Raw genomic sequence first — 15,184 nt, 5'->3', positions numbered from 1 at the left:
AAATCCCTAACTGAATCAACCTTATTGTGCCGGAGCGTTCTTCGCCATCGGAGGTCCCGAATCTTCGCATCACGTCGTCACGGTTGAACGTTGAAGCAGCCGGTGATCGTGGTTCAAGAGCAAATCTACATTGCAACCGCAGGTAGTCGCCTCCTGTGGTCGTTACTTCTTGACGGTGGCAGAATCGTTGTCGCCTTGTCGGAGCTGCAGGTGGTTGATTCTGTGCTCTTGTCTTGTTGTCTTGTTAGTAATTTTTATTCAGCTAGGCTTAGATAGTTAGATCATAAATGTGCTCTGCTGGTAGCCTCTTACGGTTTTTCCTTCACTGAATCACTGGTCATGTTGTGTGCGTTCTTCATAGTGATTGATTTCAATGATTTGTTTACTTGGAACATCATTTAAATGATGATATCTGGTCAGCACATGTGAGAGGATTCATTAATTAAAAGTTTAGAGAGTTAATCCCATATCCCCGATGGCCAAATGTGAACATCATTTAATCAAATGAGAAGCAACGTAAGAACATGATCATACTCGTTTCACTGGTCATGCTTTGTGCGTTCTTTATACTGAATTTGTCAATTTGATCTTTGATTTTTAATCAGTGATGTTGTATTATCCGAGCTAATCCCATAGCAATGAATCCCCAAATGGCCAAATGTGATATTTGATATTTGATTTTCTTGATTTGTTATTTAGTAACAGTGATGGATATTTCAAGTAATCCAAGTTCAAGAAGTGACAATGTGACTCCTAATACGGGATCTTCTGCTCCTAATACTGAAACTTCCACTCCTACACCCACTTCTTCATTACGTACCAAAACTGATCCTGCATGGGCACATATTGCATACAAAAAAGAGGAGACACAGAATATATATACTTGTCTTTTTTGTGCTAATAGTTATAGAGGAGGTGGGATAAATAGGATGAAGCAACATCTTGCTGGTATCACTGGTCAAATAGCTTCTTGTAAGAAAGTTTTACATGATGTACGTCATAGAATATCAGAATCTTTGAAAGAATCTTCAAAGAAAAAAACTGTTGAAAACTTAGAAGAGGATATTGAAGAAACCCATGTTGATTTACAAATTATCATGAGTACTTCAAAGAAGAGGAAAGCTACTGGGAGTATGGACAATTATTTTGCTCCTAGGACAACCCCTGATTCCCAACCAGGTATTAAAAGTGCATTAGCAACTAAAGAAGCAAAACATAATGTGAAAATGTTGATTGCTGAATGGGCTATTGTGAACTGCATTCCATTTAAAGCATTTGATTGCCCTTTATTTCAAAAAGCTGTGGATGGAATTGCTTCAATTGGGCCTGGGTTTAAAGCCCCTAGTGCTTATGATTTCAAAACCAATTTATTGAGTGATTGGAAAAAAGAATGTCAATTGCTGATTGATTGTCATCGAGCTAAATGGAAAAACAATGGCTGCACACTCATGGCTGATGGATGGACCGATGTTAGACAACGCACTTTGATAAATTTCTTAGTGTATTCTACACACGGTATGTTATTTGTGAAATCTGTTGATGCATCAGATCTAGTCAAAGATGCTAAAACTTTATTTACACTATTTTGTGAAGTCATTGAGTGGATTGGTCCTAAGAATATCGTTCATGTAGTGATTGACAATGCAGCCAATTATGTAGCATGTGGCAAACTGATTAAGGAAAAGTATAAAAGCATTTATTGGTCTCCTTGTGCTGCTCATTGTTTGAATCTTGTATTGAAAGACTTTTCCAGTATGCCTCATGTGTCGGACCTTGCATCAAAGGCATCAAGAATAACCATCTTTGCATACAATCATATGGTTTTCTTATCCTGGCTGAGGAAAAGACCGAGCTGGAAAGAAATTGTGCGTCCTGGTGCCACAAAATTTGCTACTACATTTATTAGATTGCACAGCATATATATGCACAAAAATGACTTGTAAGCTTTGGTTGTTGATAAGCATTTTGTGGACCACAAATTATCCAAGACCGAAGCAAGAAAATTTTTTAGTGCAATCATATTAGATAACCGGTTTTGGAATGACTGTTATGAAGTTGTAAAGATTGTATCTCCTTTGATAAAATTATTGCGAATTGTGGATTCAGATGAAAACCTTCATTGCCTTATGTTTATGAAGGCATGCGAAGAGCAAAAATGGCAATTAAGGAGATGTTTAAGAAGAACGAGGAGATGTATAAGCCTTATACAAGAATTATCCAAGCTCGATGGGACAGGCATTTGAAAACCAATGTTCATGCAGCATCATACTTGTTAAACCCTGCAATTACATATGGTCCAGATTGTCTTAGCAAGTCAAAATTAATGATGGCTTTGATTGATGCGGTGGAGTCTTATTCAGATGAAGATGTTGATGGCTTTCTGGTGATGAAACAAGCAACTACTTATCGTGAAGGCAAAGAATCTTTCAGTAGACCCTCATGTCAAAAAGCTGCACAAAAATTAGACCCTTGTAAGTGTTAATACTTTATAGTATTTTCATAGTTATTCACTAGTTCTTTATAATATTGTATGTTAAATGTATTTTATTATGCAGATGAGTGGTGGACATATTATGGTTGTTCAGTTTCAGAATTACAACGCGTTGCAATGCGTATTCTTAGTCAAACTTTTGCTTCTTCTAGTTGTGAGAGGAATTGGACCTTGTTTGAGAGAATTCATACAAAAAAAAGGAACAGATTGGAACATAGCAGGCTGAATGATTTGGTTTTCACAAACTATAATCTGCAATTGAAGCATAGGTACCCTTGGAAATACTAAATGCTTTTAATCTTCTATTTTAATTGATTTATATTTAATTGAATTTTTATTTGTCATTGAAGGAATACATTGAAGAAGAAGAAAAATTATGATCCAATTGACTTTGAAAATATTGACATGGTGGACTTTTGGGTGACTGAAGAAGATTCCACCCCTGAGTTTGATGATAGAGATGTGGTTACAATTGAAAGTGTTCTTAACAATGAAGGCACTGCAAATTCAACAACTTTTGAGAGGGATAATGAAGGTTTATATATATAATTAAGATTCTATTAGTATTCTTAGATGAATATATAACTATTTGCATAATCATTAATATTGATTATTATCTTATATAGGTGATGAAGATATGGACATTGCTGATCCTCCACTTTTGCACGATGATATTGTTACTCCTACTTTTCCTCGCCCAACTGATGATATCTCAGTCCATGCTCCTACCAATGATCTTAATGATGATTTTGATTTTGTATAGTGATGAAAATGTGAATTTTATTAATATTTGCTTGGTACAATTAAACCTTTAAACTACTTTTGTAACTTTCTATCTTTTTTTTTGAGTGATTATTATTTATGAATTCAGTTCTATTTTAATATTGTGAATTAAATTATATTATTTTAATATGACCGGTCCAACCCGATCCGACCTCTGGTTCGACCAGTGACCCTTGATCCACTGCCTCGACCGGTTTAGCTCCCGGTTCGGTTTTTTGTTCCTTGAGAAAAACGCTTGACAGATATATTGATTATATATATTTATACTATTTCTATGTGAATGGTTGGCTAAAAAAAATCTACGGATATGAATTGTGACATGAAATCATGAATTATGCAATGAAATCCATAAACGGAAACAAGTCGGAAAATAATAAAACCCTAGTTGAACCCTTCAAGTAGTTCTTCAACATAGCCTCCAATCCACCCGCAAATCCCTCCTCTCTCTTGAGCAGAGGATTAGTCGGACTTCAACTGAATCAGCAATTACCCACTTCACTAGCTCACTCTGAACACTGGCCAGTGGCTGGTTACCTTGTCCTCTTCCAGTTCTTCGTGCAGGAACCATCAGCGGCGGCAGCGGTATCTCTTTTCATTGTTGGTTGTATCTGGCAGACTTGCTTGTGTACGGCTTGGCGTCCGATCTTTCTTCATCAGCGCAAAGTTTGCCCGCGTCGTGGGGTATGATATTTAGGTGTTTTCTTTTCGCAAATTTTCTTCTTCCGTTGGAAGCACCCAACGGTTTCAGGGTCTTCGGACGCTCAGACTCTTTCTGAAATTGCTTGGAAACACTCCACTTATATGCTTTTATAGTCCGGCTTATGTAAAATTGTAAAATTATTGTCTTTGAGATTTCGGGGCGCCGGGTATCTACTGGCCCCTTATAATCCAAAACAGAGCCCCGCCACTTCTTTACAACTTCAAGTTTTCTCTGTTTGGAGTTAAAATGTACTCATCTGCTTTTTAATATAAGACATATTTAACTAATTTGATTAAATTAAGAAAATTAGGTAAGTTAGTTAATTATAAGAAATATGATACGTTTTTCCTAAAATACCATAATTATCTTTCTTAATACCCCATGTTTCTCTTCTACTTAATTATGGTTGAGAGAGTATTTATAAGAATAGTTTAAAGAAAATTGATAAATATAATAAATAGGTCTTATATTTAGGACCAAAATCAATTTAATAATTAAGTCTTATATTAAAGACCGAAAAGGTATTTAATTTTTTTTTTTCTGGGTTTTTGTTCTGGGTTGGAAGAGAAAAAGCAAATGACATGGTCTTGTATTACACAATAGAGTGAGGTGGCGCTGGAAGGCGAAGCCCAGCCGGCTGTTAAAACCCTTCTAACTTCTAAGGTGGTGTCTGGCAACCATTAAAAATGAATTTAAAAAACACTTTAATGTAAAACACTATAAAAATATTATTAAAATTATGGTTTGATTTTTACTTAAACACCTATTAAATTGAAGACTGAGCTTATAATTTAGAGTGTAAGTTTGGTTTAAGAAAACCGTCTTTGTGGGGCTGAAAAATAAACATGCTAGCTCTTGATTACTGGTGTGCTTGTGTATATATATTTTGAAAACTCTTTCACTTATTAGCGGTTCAATCAAAAATCGGTGGTTCGGATAATGGTCTAGTTTGTTTTGAATATTAAACTAGGAGAGTTGAATCCGTAGCAAACTAATTAAATCAGAATGAGTTGGTGAAAACTGGTAAAAACCAATATGAACCAGTAATGAAACAGTTTGGATGGTTATGTTGTTATTGGTCTTTTTTATTTATTCAACTCTTAATATCTCTTAATTTCTATACATTTAAATGAATTTTAATAATGATTTTGATATTAATAATTATTAATTTTAGTTAATGATAAACTATAAAGATCAAAATTCTCAATGTGATTAATGTTGTTATATTTTGTTATTTTTAATTAAATTATATTATTTTAATATGACCTGTTGGATATTAATTTGATTCCGATCTGACTAACTGATTTTTGAATCACTATCATAACTGGTTTAATGTCTGGTTCAGTTTTTTATTTCTTGCTTATTAAATTGTTATCTTATCTATTTATTATTTTTTTCCTAACTGAAAAAGAGGAGGGGAAAAAAAAAAAAACCTAGCACGCGCTTGGTTTCGGACTTTACTACTTCGGGCGGTCACTCTCTCTCAGCGCACACGACGCCCGGCGGCCGGCCTCTCGATCTTACCTCTCCCTCCCTCAGTCCTTCTCGCAGTCGCCCAGTCGCAGACGCAGAGAGCAGAGTGGCAGCACCGGCACGCAGCCACGCACCACGCAGCTTGACTCTCCTTCCCTTGCGAGTTGCGACACCCGACAGAGCAGAAGCAGAGCAGCAGCGGCAGCGCGCCAGGCCACCAGCGTCTTCGGCCTTCACCTCTCCATCTCGCATCTCGCCTCTCCTTCCCCGTGCTTCACTTCTTCTTCTCCCCCCTCGCCGTGCGCTCGTGCCCGTGGGTTGATTCTTGATTGTTAGTATTTTAGATTTAGATTTCCTGCTCATATATGTTACTTTTCTTTGTGTTAGATATATATCTATATGTGTGTGTGTGTGTATAATCTGATGTAAATGTTAGATTGACCAGTACCTTTTTTGTGTTTGTTTGCTTCTCTTGCTGTAACAATCAATTGCATTCCTTCTTCATGTTGGGTGAGGAGAAAATCCACCTTGTCTCTTTCACTTAGTTTTCTAGAGGTGGGGTGTATAGAGTAGTCTTTTCTTATTTGGAAGTAGGAAATCCAATTTCTACAACTTTTCAGATTTTTCATTTGTTTTCCACCTCATGCACAATTGTAGCCTTACTTTCTTTTTTCAGTTCTCATTATGAATTACGTCTTATCCCCAACTTGTAGTCTAAATATATTTTTCTTTCCTATTGTCATTCATTCATTTTGTTTTCTTTTTCTTTTTCTTTTTCTTGTCATTGTTTTCATAATCTTTGTAGCGTCTTGTTGGGCATAGGGTTGCTGCGCTTCTGCTTCACTGAAGAGGAGTAGCAGCAATGGAGGGCTTGAAGGTTTCAGATGCTAATCTAGTCGTATATGTTCATCCTTCAAAAAGTAACAAAGTTCATCAAGCGGTTCTCAATGAGCTCAGCACTTTGCTTTTCACGTAAGTTATCTCACCTTCCTTTGATTTTATAGGATTTATGAAAGCAGTTATGATTTTTTCTGTTTCAAGGACATTATTGCTCATAAAGTTTTAGCTGTTATATGTAGCTGCTAATTATTTTATTTTTACTAGGGTAGAAAGAGATTCACGGCAATGTTGGGTGCTGGCATTTTTACCCTGTTTTATCAACTAGTGATGAGACAAGTGCAGAAAAGAGTTTGGTTTAATTTGATATGGGTTTCATTTATATATTTGGAAATTGACAATTACAGGATTGCCAAACTCTGCGTGTTGCAAACATGGGAGCACCATAAGTTCACTTTTGAGTTTTAATTTTAATTTTTTGGTATCTTGAAAATTTCGGGGCTCAATTATACCTGGTATACCAATGGGCTTACGTTGTTGTAATGCTATTTTGGTGTGCTGTCCTTGCAGGTTCAGTGAAATCTTTGATGGAGTTGTGTTAGCCTATGATGTCAACTTCCTTGAGAAATGTGCAAAAGTTCTTTCTGGAGTTCATCCTTATTTTGGTGTTACACTAAAGGCAAAGTTGTTACTTTTTTCCCCAAAGCCAAATATGCTTTTAGGTGATTCACTTATTGTGATTTAAGAAACATGAATGTTGGTATTTTGTAGTTACTTGATCGTATCAAGCTATAAATAATGAAATTAATCTTCATATTTTTCTGTTTCATATATTGATTATGTTCTTATTTTTCCAGAGTTTAATCACATCTTTAAGTGTTTTTTGGACCCCTATGTTTCCGTTGCTAATTTGGCCAATTGATTGTTTCCTTCAGAAGCGAAGGTGGTAAAGCTTACGCAAGAATCCATTCATGCCATTGTGCTTGGCTTTTCTTCTGCAGTAATAGCTGACAAGGACATTAGGGAAGAGTTCACATACAGAAATGTGAGTACCTCAACATGATATTCTAAAATATCTTTCTGTCTTTCCTCCTTAATGTTATGATTGTGATTTGATCAATGATGTCGACATGCTGTTTATGTTTCTAATAGAAACATGGGCAAGGTAGGTACATAAGCAGATTGCACAAGCGGCATGTGATAAAGGTTGGAACCATGATACGCTTTGAAGTCAAGAGGTGATAGTGCTGATGCTACCTAAAATGAGATTGTGTTCAATGCATTTCTATTTTCAGTCAGAATCCAATTCAATGTAGTGTGCTAGACATATTTTTGTGTCTTTGTCTCCATTAGGAAGTAAAGGCTTTGCAAATCATCATAACTGAAATAATTGGAATTGATTTTTTCAGTCTTGATGTTAGCTGTTTGTGTTTAAGCCTTCCTGATTGCTTGTTAGGCATTCTGTGCCGGGCATCCTGAATAGAGCATAATGAATGTCAGTGGAACTTAAGGAATTTAATGAGTTATAAATAATATGATGTGCACGAATTAAGTGATTGTAATTTTGTCTATGTTGTGAAAAAGCTATTCATCTTTTTCTGATGTTTATGTGCTGACATTTTGTGGTTGGGGACTGAGTCAATGACATTTTTCCCTTATTGGCATTACTGATTGAGTATTTTCCTATGTTTATTTGTTTCCAAGACCTTTTGATGTCGTGATCCAACAATGAACCATGAAAATGAAAACAATTTGTCATGGTCTGAGAAAGTGGGTAGCTATTTAATAATTTCTAAGCATGATTGAACTATAACAGAGTGGTGGTAGTTATTCGGTAAATTAATTTATTACTCTTAACAAAAAATTTACAACTTAGCAGATCTCAATTTTCTTAAAATGAGTTAGAAAGTGAATTGACCTCACTGTATGATCTAAAAAGTAGAATGAAATATACATTTTGAATTATTTTTTAGATTTATATATTTTCAGTTGGTCTGGCAAATATTTCTTGGAACCTTGGTCACTTATTAGTTTATCAGCAACTGGTAAGAATAACGTTTCATGCACGTCCTAGATATTTTCATATTTTTCTCGCAGAGGTCTCCTTCTTGAAGATGCTTGATATGTCTGCTGCTATTGCAACTTTGTGACATGATTTGCTGTTGTTCATTACATTTGTTCTCTAGCTTCCTGAATTCAGATATTAGATCATACCTATGGTTATGTATTTCCTAAATGTGTCAAAGTTTCGCCTGGCAAATTGCTCATCACATGACTCCCATCAATGATTCGACTCTGCAGCTTTGATGAGGAAATACTTCATGTTTTTGGATCCCTGAAGCTAGATACCACAGGCGGCATTCATTGGTTAGATAAGAACTTGGAAGATGTTCCCCAAAGTGACAGGTTCCTTTTACCCCACTCACTTCAACTCATTTTTGGACTAATAATATTACTGGCATAGGGGATATTTTTGGACATGATTCTAGCATAATCTAATACAGAAGTGCAAAGAAGAAGAGAGAAAATGAGGGAGAATCGCTAATTTTAGAGCAAAACGCTATGGTTGAGGAACCAATTTTCTTGGACAATGCACACGCGAAAAAGCCAAAGAAACAAAGAATTAAAGAGGAATCCTGAAGTTGAAAGTAGCAGGGGAATTCTCTCTTGTATGTATTTTGTTTTCCCAGGTAACTTCTCTTCTTTCACAAAGAAATTACACAACTGAAATTATGAAGAGTAGCAAGACTTTAAAAAAATCATCTAACTTTATTGTTTTGGACACATGCCAGACTGCATTACCAGGAAACGGTTTTTTTATGTTTTTAATTTAATAATTTAATTTCTAGAATTGAACTTTTTAGTTATGTTTAAACACAGATCTGGATACTCTACTCATCCTTCCTCTCATTTTCTTCTCCTCATCCCATCTTCATCTTTAGATTAAATTTGAACGGTTGAAATTTAATATCTTATAAAATTATATTACAATATCCGAAAGATTATATTTTAGACTGTTAAAATTTGATCTGGATATTTAAGTATAGACTACGTGACAATAGAAAAATTAGTTTCATAAAATAATGAAGCTTAGCTGTTCATTTTTCAATCCAACAGTGGGAATGAGAGAAAGAGGAAAATGGATGAGGAGAGAATCCAAATCTGTTTAAACGCATGGTAGACCTATAAATAAATATATAATTTTATATCTTAGTCGCTTGTGTTTGATTATTTGATTGCTGGGTCTTTCTTGCAGAGGGCTTTCGCATTATTTTGCAGCTTGGCAACTGTCTAATGCCCAAGAAACAGCAGCTTCATGTATCACTAGAAAACATGAAAAGAGAAGGGAAAGAGGCCAAGAAATCTTAACAATACCTTGAGTTAGTTTTGGTCTTAGACACAAACAGATTTATTTACAAGCATCAAAACTCAAATATGTTAAACCTTGTAACCCATATTCGGCTTTAATTTAAATCCAAGTTTGTATGTCCTATTGAGTGCTGCCATTTTATTTATTTATATATCTGTCTCCGAATAGAGGCAGCGTCTTACTTTTGCTTTCTTGATTCGAATCATTCTGGATTATCACTCACAACTAGAATACATAAAAATGATTAATAACAACGCATGGTGGCCAGTCTTATTGATGGAACAGTGTGGATATTGTAACCATTTTTATGGGATATCCACATGCAAGGATAAATACAGCTTGCTTTCCCAATAGGACGCTTAGGTTCTGAATTTATGATCCAGGTTGTTTGACACTCCCTCTTATCCAAAACGAGTTACTTTCAATCACCTCACTGAAACCAAAGACTGGTTAGCTCATTAAATCTGTCTTGAATTGAAAGAATTTTTTAACTCTGCCTCTTCAAATGTATCTCACCTTTCTCATCTTTCTTTATATTCACTGTGTACTGCCAATAAGTGAGTAAAATTTGAAAAATGTACTCTCTTTTTTTTGATAAAATCTAAATAATTGAATTGTATGGTTTAAAAAAAATTGTTAAAATTAGTTAAAAGTACCACATACTTAGAAAATATTTTTTTGTTAAATATGTTTTTATTTATAAATGGGTAGATGAAAATGAAGTGGGAAAAAAAACACAGAATGTATGGGAAAGGGATGGAGAGAGAGAGAGAATATTAATTAAAAATGAAAAATAAAAATATATTTAATGTTTAGACCTTTTCCTCTTATAAAAATGTGCTTGAAGAGCACCACATCATTTGCTCTGACAAATGAAAATACATCACATCAATAAATCAAATTTCACGTGCAAGCTTATCTGTATTTTTCTTTCAAAAATTTTAGTTTCCATCTTTTTGCCTCGCTTCTCTCCCCTCCGTCATGTTTTCCTCTTCGTCTTTTTCTTTTTCAAATCCGCTCTCCTTGTCAACAATTTTCCCTTCGCTCCAACCTTATTCACCAGATGCAGAGCGGCGTCCTTTCCTCCTTATTTTTCTTTCAAAAATTCTAGTTTCTATCTGTAAGATTAAGAATATTTGTCTCTTTAAATTAGTTGTTTTTTCAATTTTTATTTTATTATTATAATCCAGACAAAACGTGAAAATTGGTTTCATGAAAAAGTCATTTCTCTTTCCTATTCAGTGTGATTTAAAATCGGTTAAACGACATCTTTGCTTGGGAAGTTTTCACAAAACTAAAGAGTTATGGGTAGTATCTAGAAATTTTTTTTTTAGGGAACAATGTCATCCTAAAAATTGTAAAAACATAGCAATCTCGTCTTGCCCTAACAGACTCAAACTGTCAACCGTTAGTTGACTCAATTACGGCTAAGCTGGCTTTGACATGTAGAATATTATCCCACATGTTATGCTACCTAATAAGTCATGTCGTCGTCATCATCCTCACTGAACAAAAAAAAAATGTAAGAATCAGATTGAACGCACCGTAGTAGATGATATCGAGCCGATCTTCAACTGCACCCGCTTCTTTTTCTTGTTTACTCCCCTTCATCTCCCTCCTCCTTTTCACAGCGTCCGTTCACAGAGGCCAAAAGGTTTCCAAGCTCTTTCGTTGAAAAGTGCAAGAAAATCCCACCGCCAAACCAACCGATTTTTAAATCTTGTTATCCATTTTTTGAACAAGCAACACCTTGGAAACACCCAAATGGTACTATGTTATGCATAATTTATCATTTACCATTTAACAAGTAACATTAAAACCTACTCCAATGGCGGAAATAAGCTCACCGGAGAGTAAATGTTTGAATGGGATGGCAAATGGAATTAATTTTATATATGGTCAACAGAAATTGCAAAAACAAAAGTGAGAATCTCCTAATGACTTCTCAGTTGCAAAAAAGAAAACAAGAGGGAAAAAAAAGGCGGACCCCAAGCTTCTTCCCAAATGCCCTTAACCAATCTCTTTAAAAAAAAAAAAAACCAATCTGGAAGAAAATAGAGAACACCGATCGAAAGCCGGGGAAGATGAACAATGAACAAAAAAATTAACAATTAGCAATTGCCCAAAGCCAGATCAATAGAACACAAAGCTTAATCAACATCCTCACCAAACAAAAAGGAGACGGTAGGAGTCAATGGAAGAATAACGGGAAATTTTCTGCAAAATGTTTCAGAACAAGAACGAGAAGGCTAAGAAGGCAGGAGGGAGAGTGGTGATGATCGAGATCTTTAATGCAGGAGGAAGAGTGGCGTTGGCTTAGATGATGGTGGACCGTTAGAGTCTGTTAGGACAGGTTGACATTACTACATTTTCATAACCTGGGTAACATTACTCCAAAAAAAAAAAAAATCCGAAAATCCATAGCTTTTCGGGATAAAAAGCTCTTTTAAACCCATTTAAAATAGAAAACTTCAACTCAAATTATGCGCGCGCACACATTTATATAACCTTAAACCCTTTGGTTACATATATATATATATATATATATATATATTGAATTAAGAGATTGGTAATAGAATCCATTTGAAACAAGGAGGCATCAGCAAGTGGGGTGAGGAAAGTGATCATAACTATAGACCAGCTACAAAATCTCTCTCATTTTAACGGTAAGCTTTTTAACTACATGTCAGTAAATCAATTAAATGAAATAATAATGACGAAGTAAGTGGAAAAGAAACATAATTTATGGTTACGAAAAATTCCAGAGCAAAAATCCTGAAATTAGTATTTTTTTTTAATTTAGGCACCTAACACTTCAAAATGATGAAGAAGGAGGTAAATCCAAATTGAAAGTTTGAAATTCAAAGGAAATGACAAAATGCCCCATTTTAATTATTTATACGTTGGAATCCATAAATAGAAAATCAGATAAATGAAATATTAAAACTGTAATACATAACTACCTGAATGCAATGGCAAGATGTGCAGAGGAAAGGCTCAAGGTACTTAGTTTAATGGTGGACCAGCTAGATCACAAAGTAGGCGAAATGAGTATAAATGAATCCCACTTTGTTAAAAAAGACCCCTGGGAAGAGGCATTCTGATCGCAAAGCCTTGAGTCGAGTTAATCAGTTAATCAGATACTTGGTTATAGGATTCGAAAAAAGCGTCGAATATCGGTCGCCCCAAGGGTTATTAAAAATAAGAAGATATGCTGAGGGGAAGGGTGAGAAGTCCTTAGGAAGGAGGAATGTGAGATTAAATGAAAAGAAATCTAAGCACAAATGATATATAGGACTGTAGCAGGAGAAACAAAGTATTTTTAATTGAACGATCTAAAACTGAAAATACAAGAATTTTAGGTAAATCGACGTTTTACACACACACACACACAATATAGAGTAGTCTAAGTAAGTGGAATGATAGCTTACTATACTGACTTGTTTCCTTAAACATATGCGTATAGAGTCTAAAGTAAGGGGCGTTATAGTTTATGATAATTGACTGACTTGCTTCCTTAAACGCATGGGCTACAAGCTGGCGCAACCCCGTATTTTGGGTAGTTGATTTGCAAAGAGAGCCTAAACAAAGACTGGCACAGTCAATTACATATTTTTCCCTCGTCAGCGATATATATATTTATATGATTAGAAGTGAAACCACCAAAGAGATGACAGGGAACAAATGCTTCTTTAATCTGATAATTCTATAAGGCATGACGGATCAGTAGTGTATTGTCTTTTTTTTTTTTTTGGGTGAAAAGTAGTGTATTTTAATCTAAAGAATGTTGTTGGCATCTCCATTCCTTTTTATAAAAGATTCTTTATTGGGTATCATCTTTCTATTTTTATAAGAGATATTTAGAGGTTGTTTCAAATTTTTTTGTTAATTTTTCATTACACTCCTATTTAATTACTCATATTACTCAAACTATCATATTGTATTTAATTCCCACTGAAGGAAAGTTTATGTCAGGTGCCAATAACAAAAGGTAGATTTACACCCTAACCCTTTAAATTTTTTTTTTTTAAATCTGAGATCTATAGGTAACTGCCCCTATATTTTCTTGGTCCACTATATAATTGCTTAGAAGTGATAAGGTGAAAATGCGACAGATCAGTAGCTAGTGTATTTGCATCCGAAGAAACTTGTTGGCATCATCGGCACCGACTTGCATCGTATTATCAAAGCATGTAATACATTAATTAAAGAATGAACATGTGCGTTGATTAGCTAGTAAACTGAAAAACTGAGAAAAATATTGAGCACCAAACAGTATGAAAAGAGAGATAAGCTCGAGATGCCGTGGTTGACCAGAAGTAACACTATATATATAAGCTCATCAAGAACCAGATGATGAAAGCCTGAAGGTAGAAGCTCATTAATTATCGGTGACAAATAGAGAGTGATTTCGGAGCGACGATACAATGAATCACCCACGGCATGACCACCCATTGAGTTTGAAACGTGGCAAAGCAAACCCATTTGAGTGCAGTGGATGCAAAGAACTGGGGTTTGGCCCCAGGTACCAATGTTCAAAGGATTGTCACTTCGTTCTTCACGAGGACTGTTTCAAGGCTCGCCCTACGGACCCACCCAGAACTCATTCATTAATGGGCAGCAGCAAATTCCGGTTTCTTTGGGAACCTCCCGGCGGACCGAACCGCCGGTTGTGTCGTGCTTGTGGGATGGACGTACGAGGTTTCATGTATCATGATCAATCCATTCACAAGTTTCACTTGCACCCCTGTTGCATGAACCTTAAGATCACCGTGTGTGATCGATATTTCAGGATGACGCTGATTCTTAGTAGCAGAATACCCCCCATTTTCAACTGTTGTGTGAAATGCCAGAGGAAGGATCTGCAAGAAAAAAAAACAAAGTGCCGTTCAGAGCGTGGTACTACAAGTCCTTTTTTGGAAACTATAAGTACCATGTTTGTTGTGTGAAGAAATTGATCCGTGATAACTGGGAAAGAGGGTATTTCAATGCTGCTGCTTCTTCTTCTTCTTCCGGAGGAAGAAGCTCGTTCAGAGGTAAGACTGATAGTTCATCAAGAAGTGGGAACGTGCAAAGTGATAGAAGCTCGATCACATCATCAGCCACAAACTTGGCAAGAAGAGGCTCGTCGAGGCCGCTGCCGCCGCCAGCAGGAAGAGGCTCTTCGAGGCAGCCGCCACCGGCAGGAAGAGGCTCTTCGAGGCAGCCGCCACCGGCAGGTAGAGGCTTGTTAAGGCTCCGGCCGTCACCACCGCCGCCAGAAAGAAGAGGCTCCTTGAGGCCGCCGCCGCCGCCAGCAACAAGAAGAGGCTCGTGGAGGCCACTGCAGCCGCGGACACCGCCGCCAGCAAGAAGAGGCTCGCTGAGGCCGCCACCGCCACCTCCGCCGCCGCCAACATCATGCGGCATTCATGGGTCGATCAAACAGGCGAAAATAGGTTTCAACCTTATAATACCAGTTCTATTCGGAGATCCAACTCCAGTTTTAGCTTCTCTCGCTGAAAACTTACTGGATTGAAGGTTGGATCCA

The 15,184-nt window shown here is 36.2% G+C and overlaps 2 protein-coding genes across 6 annotated transcripts; both read left to right on the top strand.

Moving 5' to 3' along the window:
* The first annotated feature begins 707 nt into the window (after positions 1–707).
* LOC114747243 (uncharacterized) lies at positions 708–1,943 on the top strand. Its single transcript, XM_028935542.1, has one exon. It carries the CDS (start codon positions 708–710, stop codon positions 1,941–1,943), a length of 1,236 nt encoding a protein of 411 aa, XP_028791375.1.
* A 1,838-nt stretch (positions 1,944–3,781) lies between these two features.
* On the top strand, positions 3,782–9,777 carry LOC114747239 (uncharacterized). Of its 5 annotated transcripts, none has more exons than XR_003740359.1 (8): positions 3,782–3,955; positions 6,270–6,419; positions 6,855–7,006; positions 7,220–7,329; positions 7,437–7,522; positions 8,586–8,690; positions 8,789–8,974; positions 9,541–9,777. XR_003740359.1 is itself a non-coding variant. In XM_028935538.1 (8 exons), exons 2-7 carry the CDS (start codon positions 6,310–6,312, stop codon positions 8,922–8,924), a joined length of 699 nt encoding a protein of 232 aa, XP_028791371.1. In that variant the 5' UTR covers positions 5,680–5,778; positions 6,270–6,309; the 3' UTR covers positions 8,925–8,953; positions 9,541–9,777. The 5 variants fall into 5 exon arrangements, 1 of the variants encoding a protein (XP_028791371.1); XR_003740357.1 differs by lacking the exon at positions 3,782–3,955 and adding an exon at positions 5,680–5,778; XM_028935538.1 differs by lacking the exon at positions 3,782–3,955 and adding an exon at positions 5,680–5,778 and having other exon boundaries at positions 8,789–8,953.
* Positions 9,778–15,184: the final 5,407 nt, after the last annotated feature.

Source organism: Neltuma alba, unplaced genomic scaffold (genome assembly GCF_004799145.2).
Source record: "Neltuma alba isolate B1F8T4 unplaced genomic scaffold, ASM479914v2 tig00005273_pilon, whole genome shotgun sequence".
Classification (NCBI taxonomy): Eukaryota; Viridiplantae; Streptophyta; class Magnoliopsida; order Fabales; family Fabaceae; genus Neltuma; species Neltuma alba.
This window is presented reverse-complemented; position numbering and strand designations above follow the sequence as displayed.

Coding starts and splice junctions, on each gene's coding strand:
- LOC114747243 (XM_028935542.1), top strand. CDS start 708: ATGGATATTTCAAGTAATCCAAGTTCAAGAAGTGACAATGTGACTCCT.
- LOC114747239 (XM_028935538.1), top strand. CDS start 6,310: ATGGAGGGCTTGAAGGTTTCAGATGCTAATCTAGTCGTATATGTTCAT. Junction 6,420..6,854: donor CTCAGCACTTTGCTTTTCAC/GTAAGTTATCTC, acceptor CTGTCCTTGCAG/GTTCAGTGAAATCTTTGATG. Junction 7,523..8,585: donor ATACGCTTTGAAGTCAAGAG/GTGATAGTGCTG, acceptor TCGACTCTGCAG/CTTTGATGAGGAAATACTTC.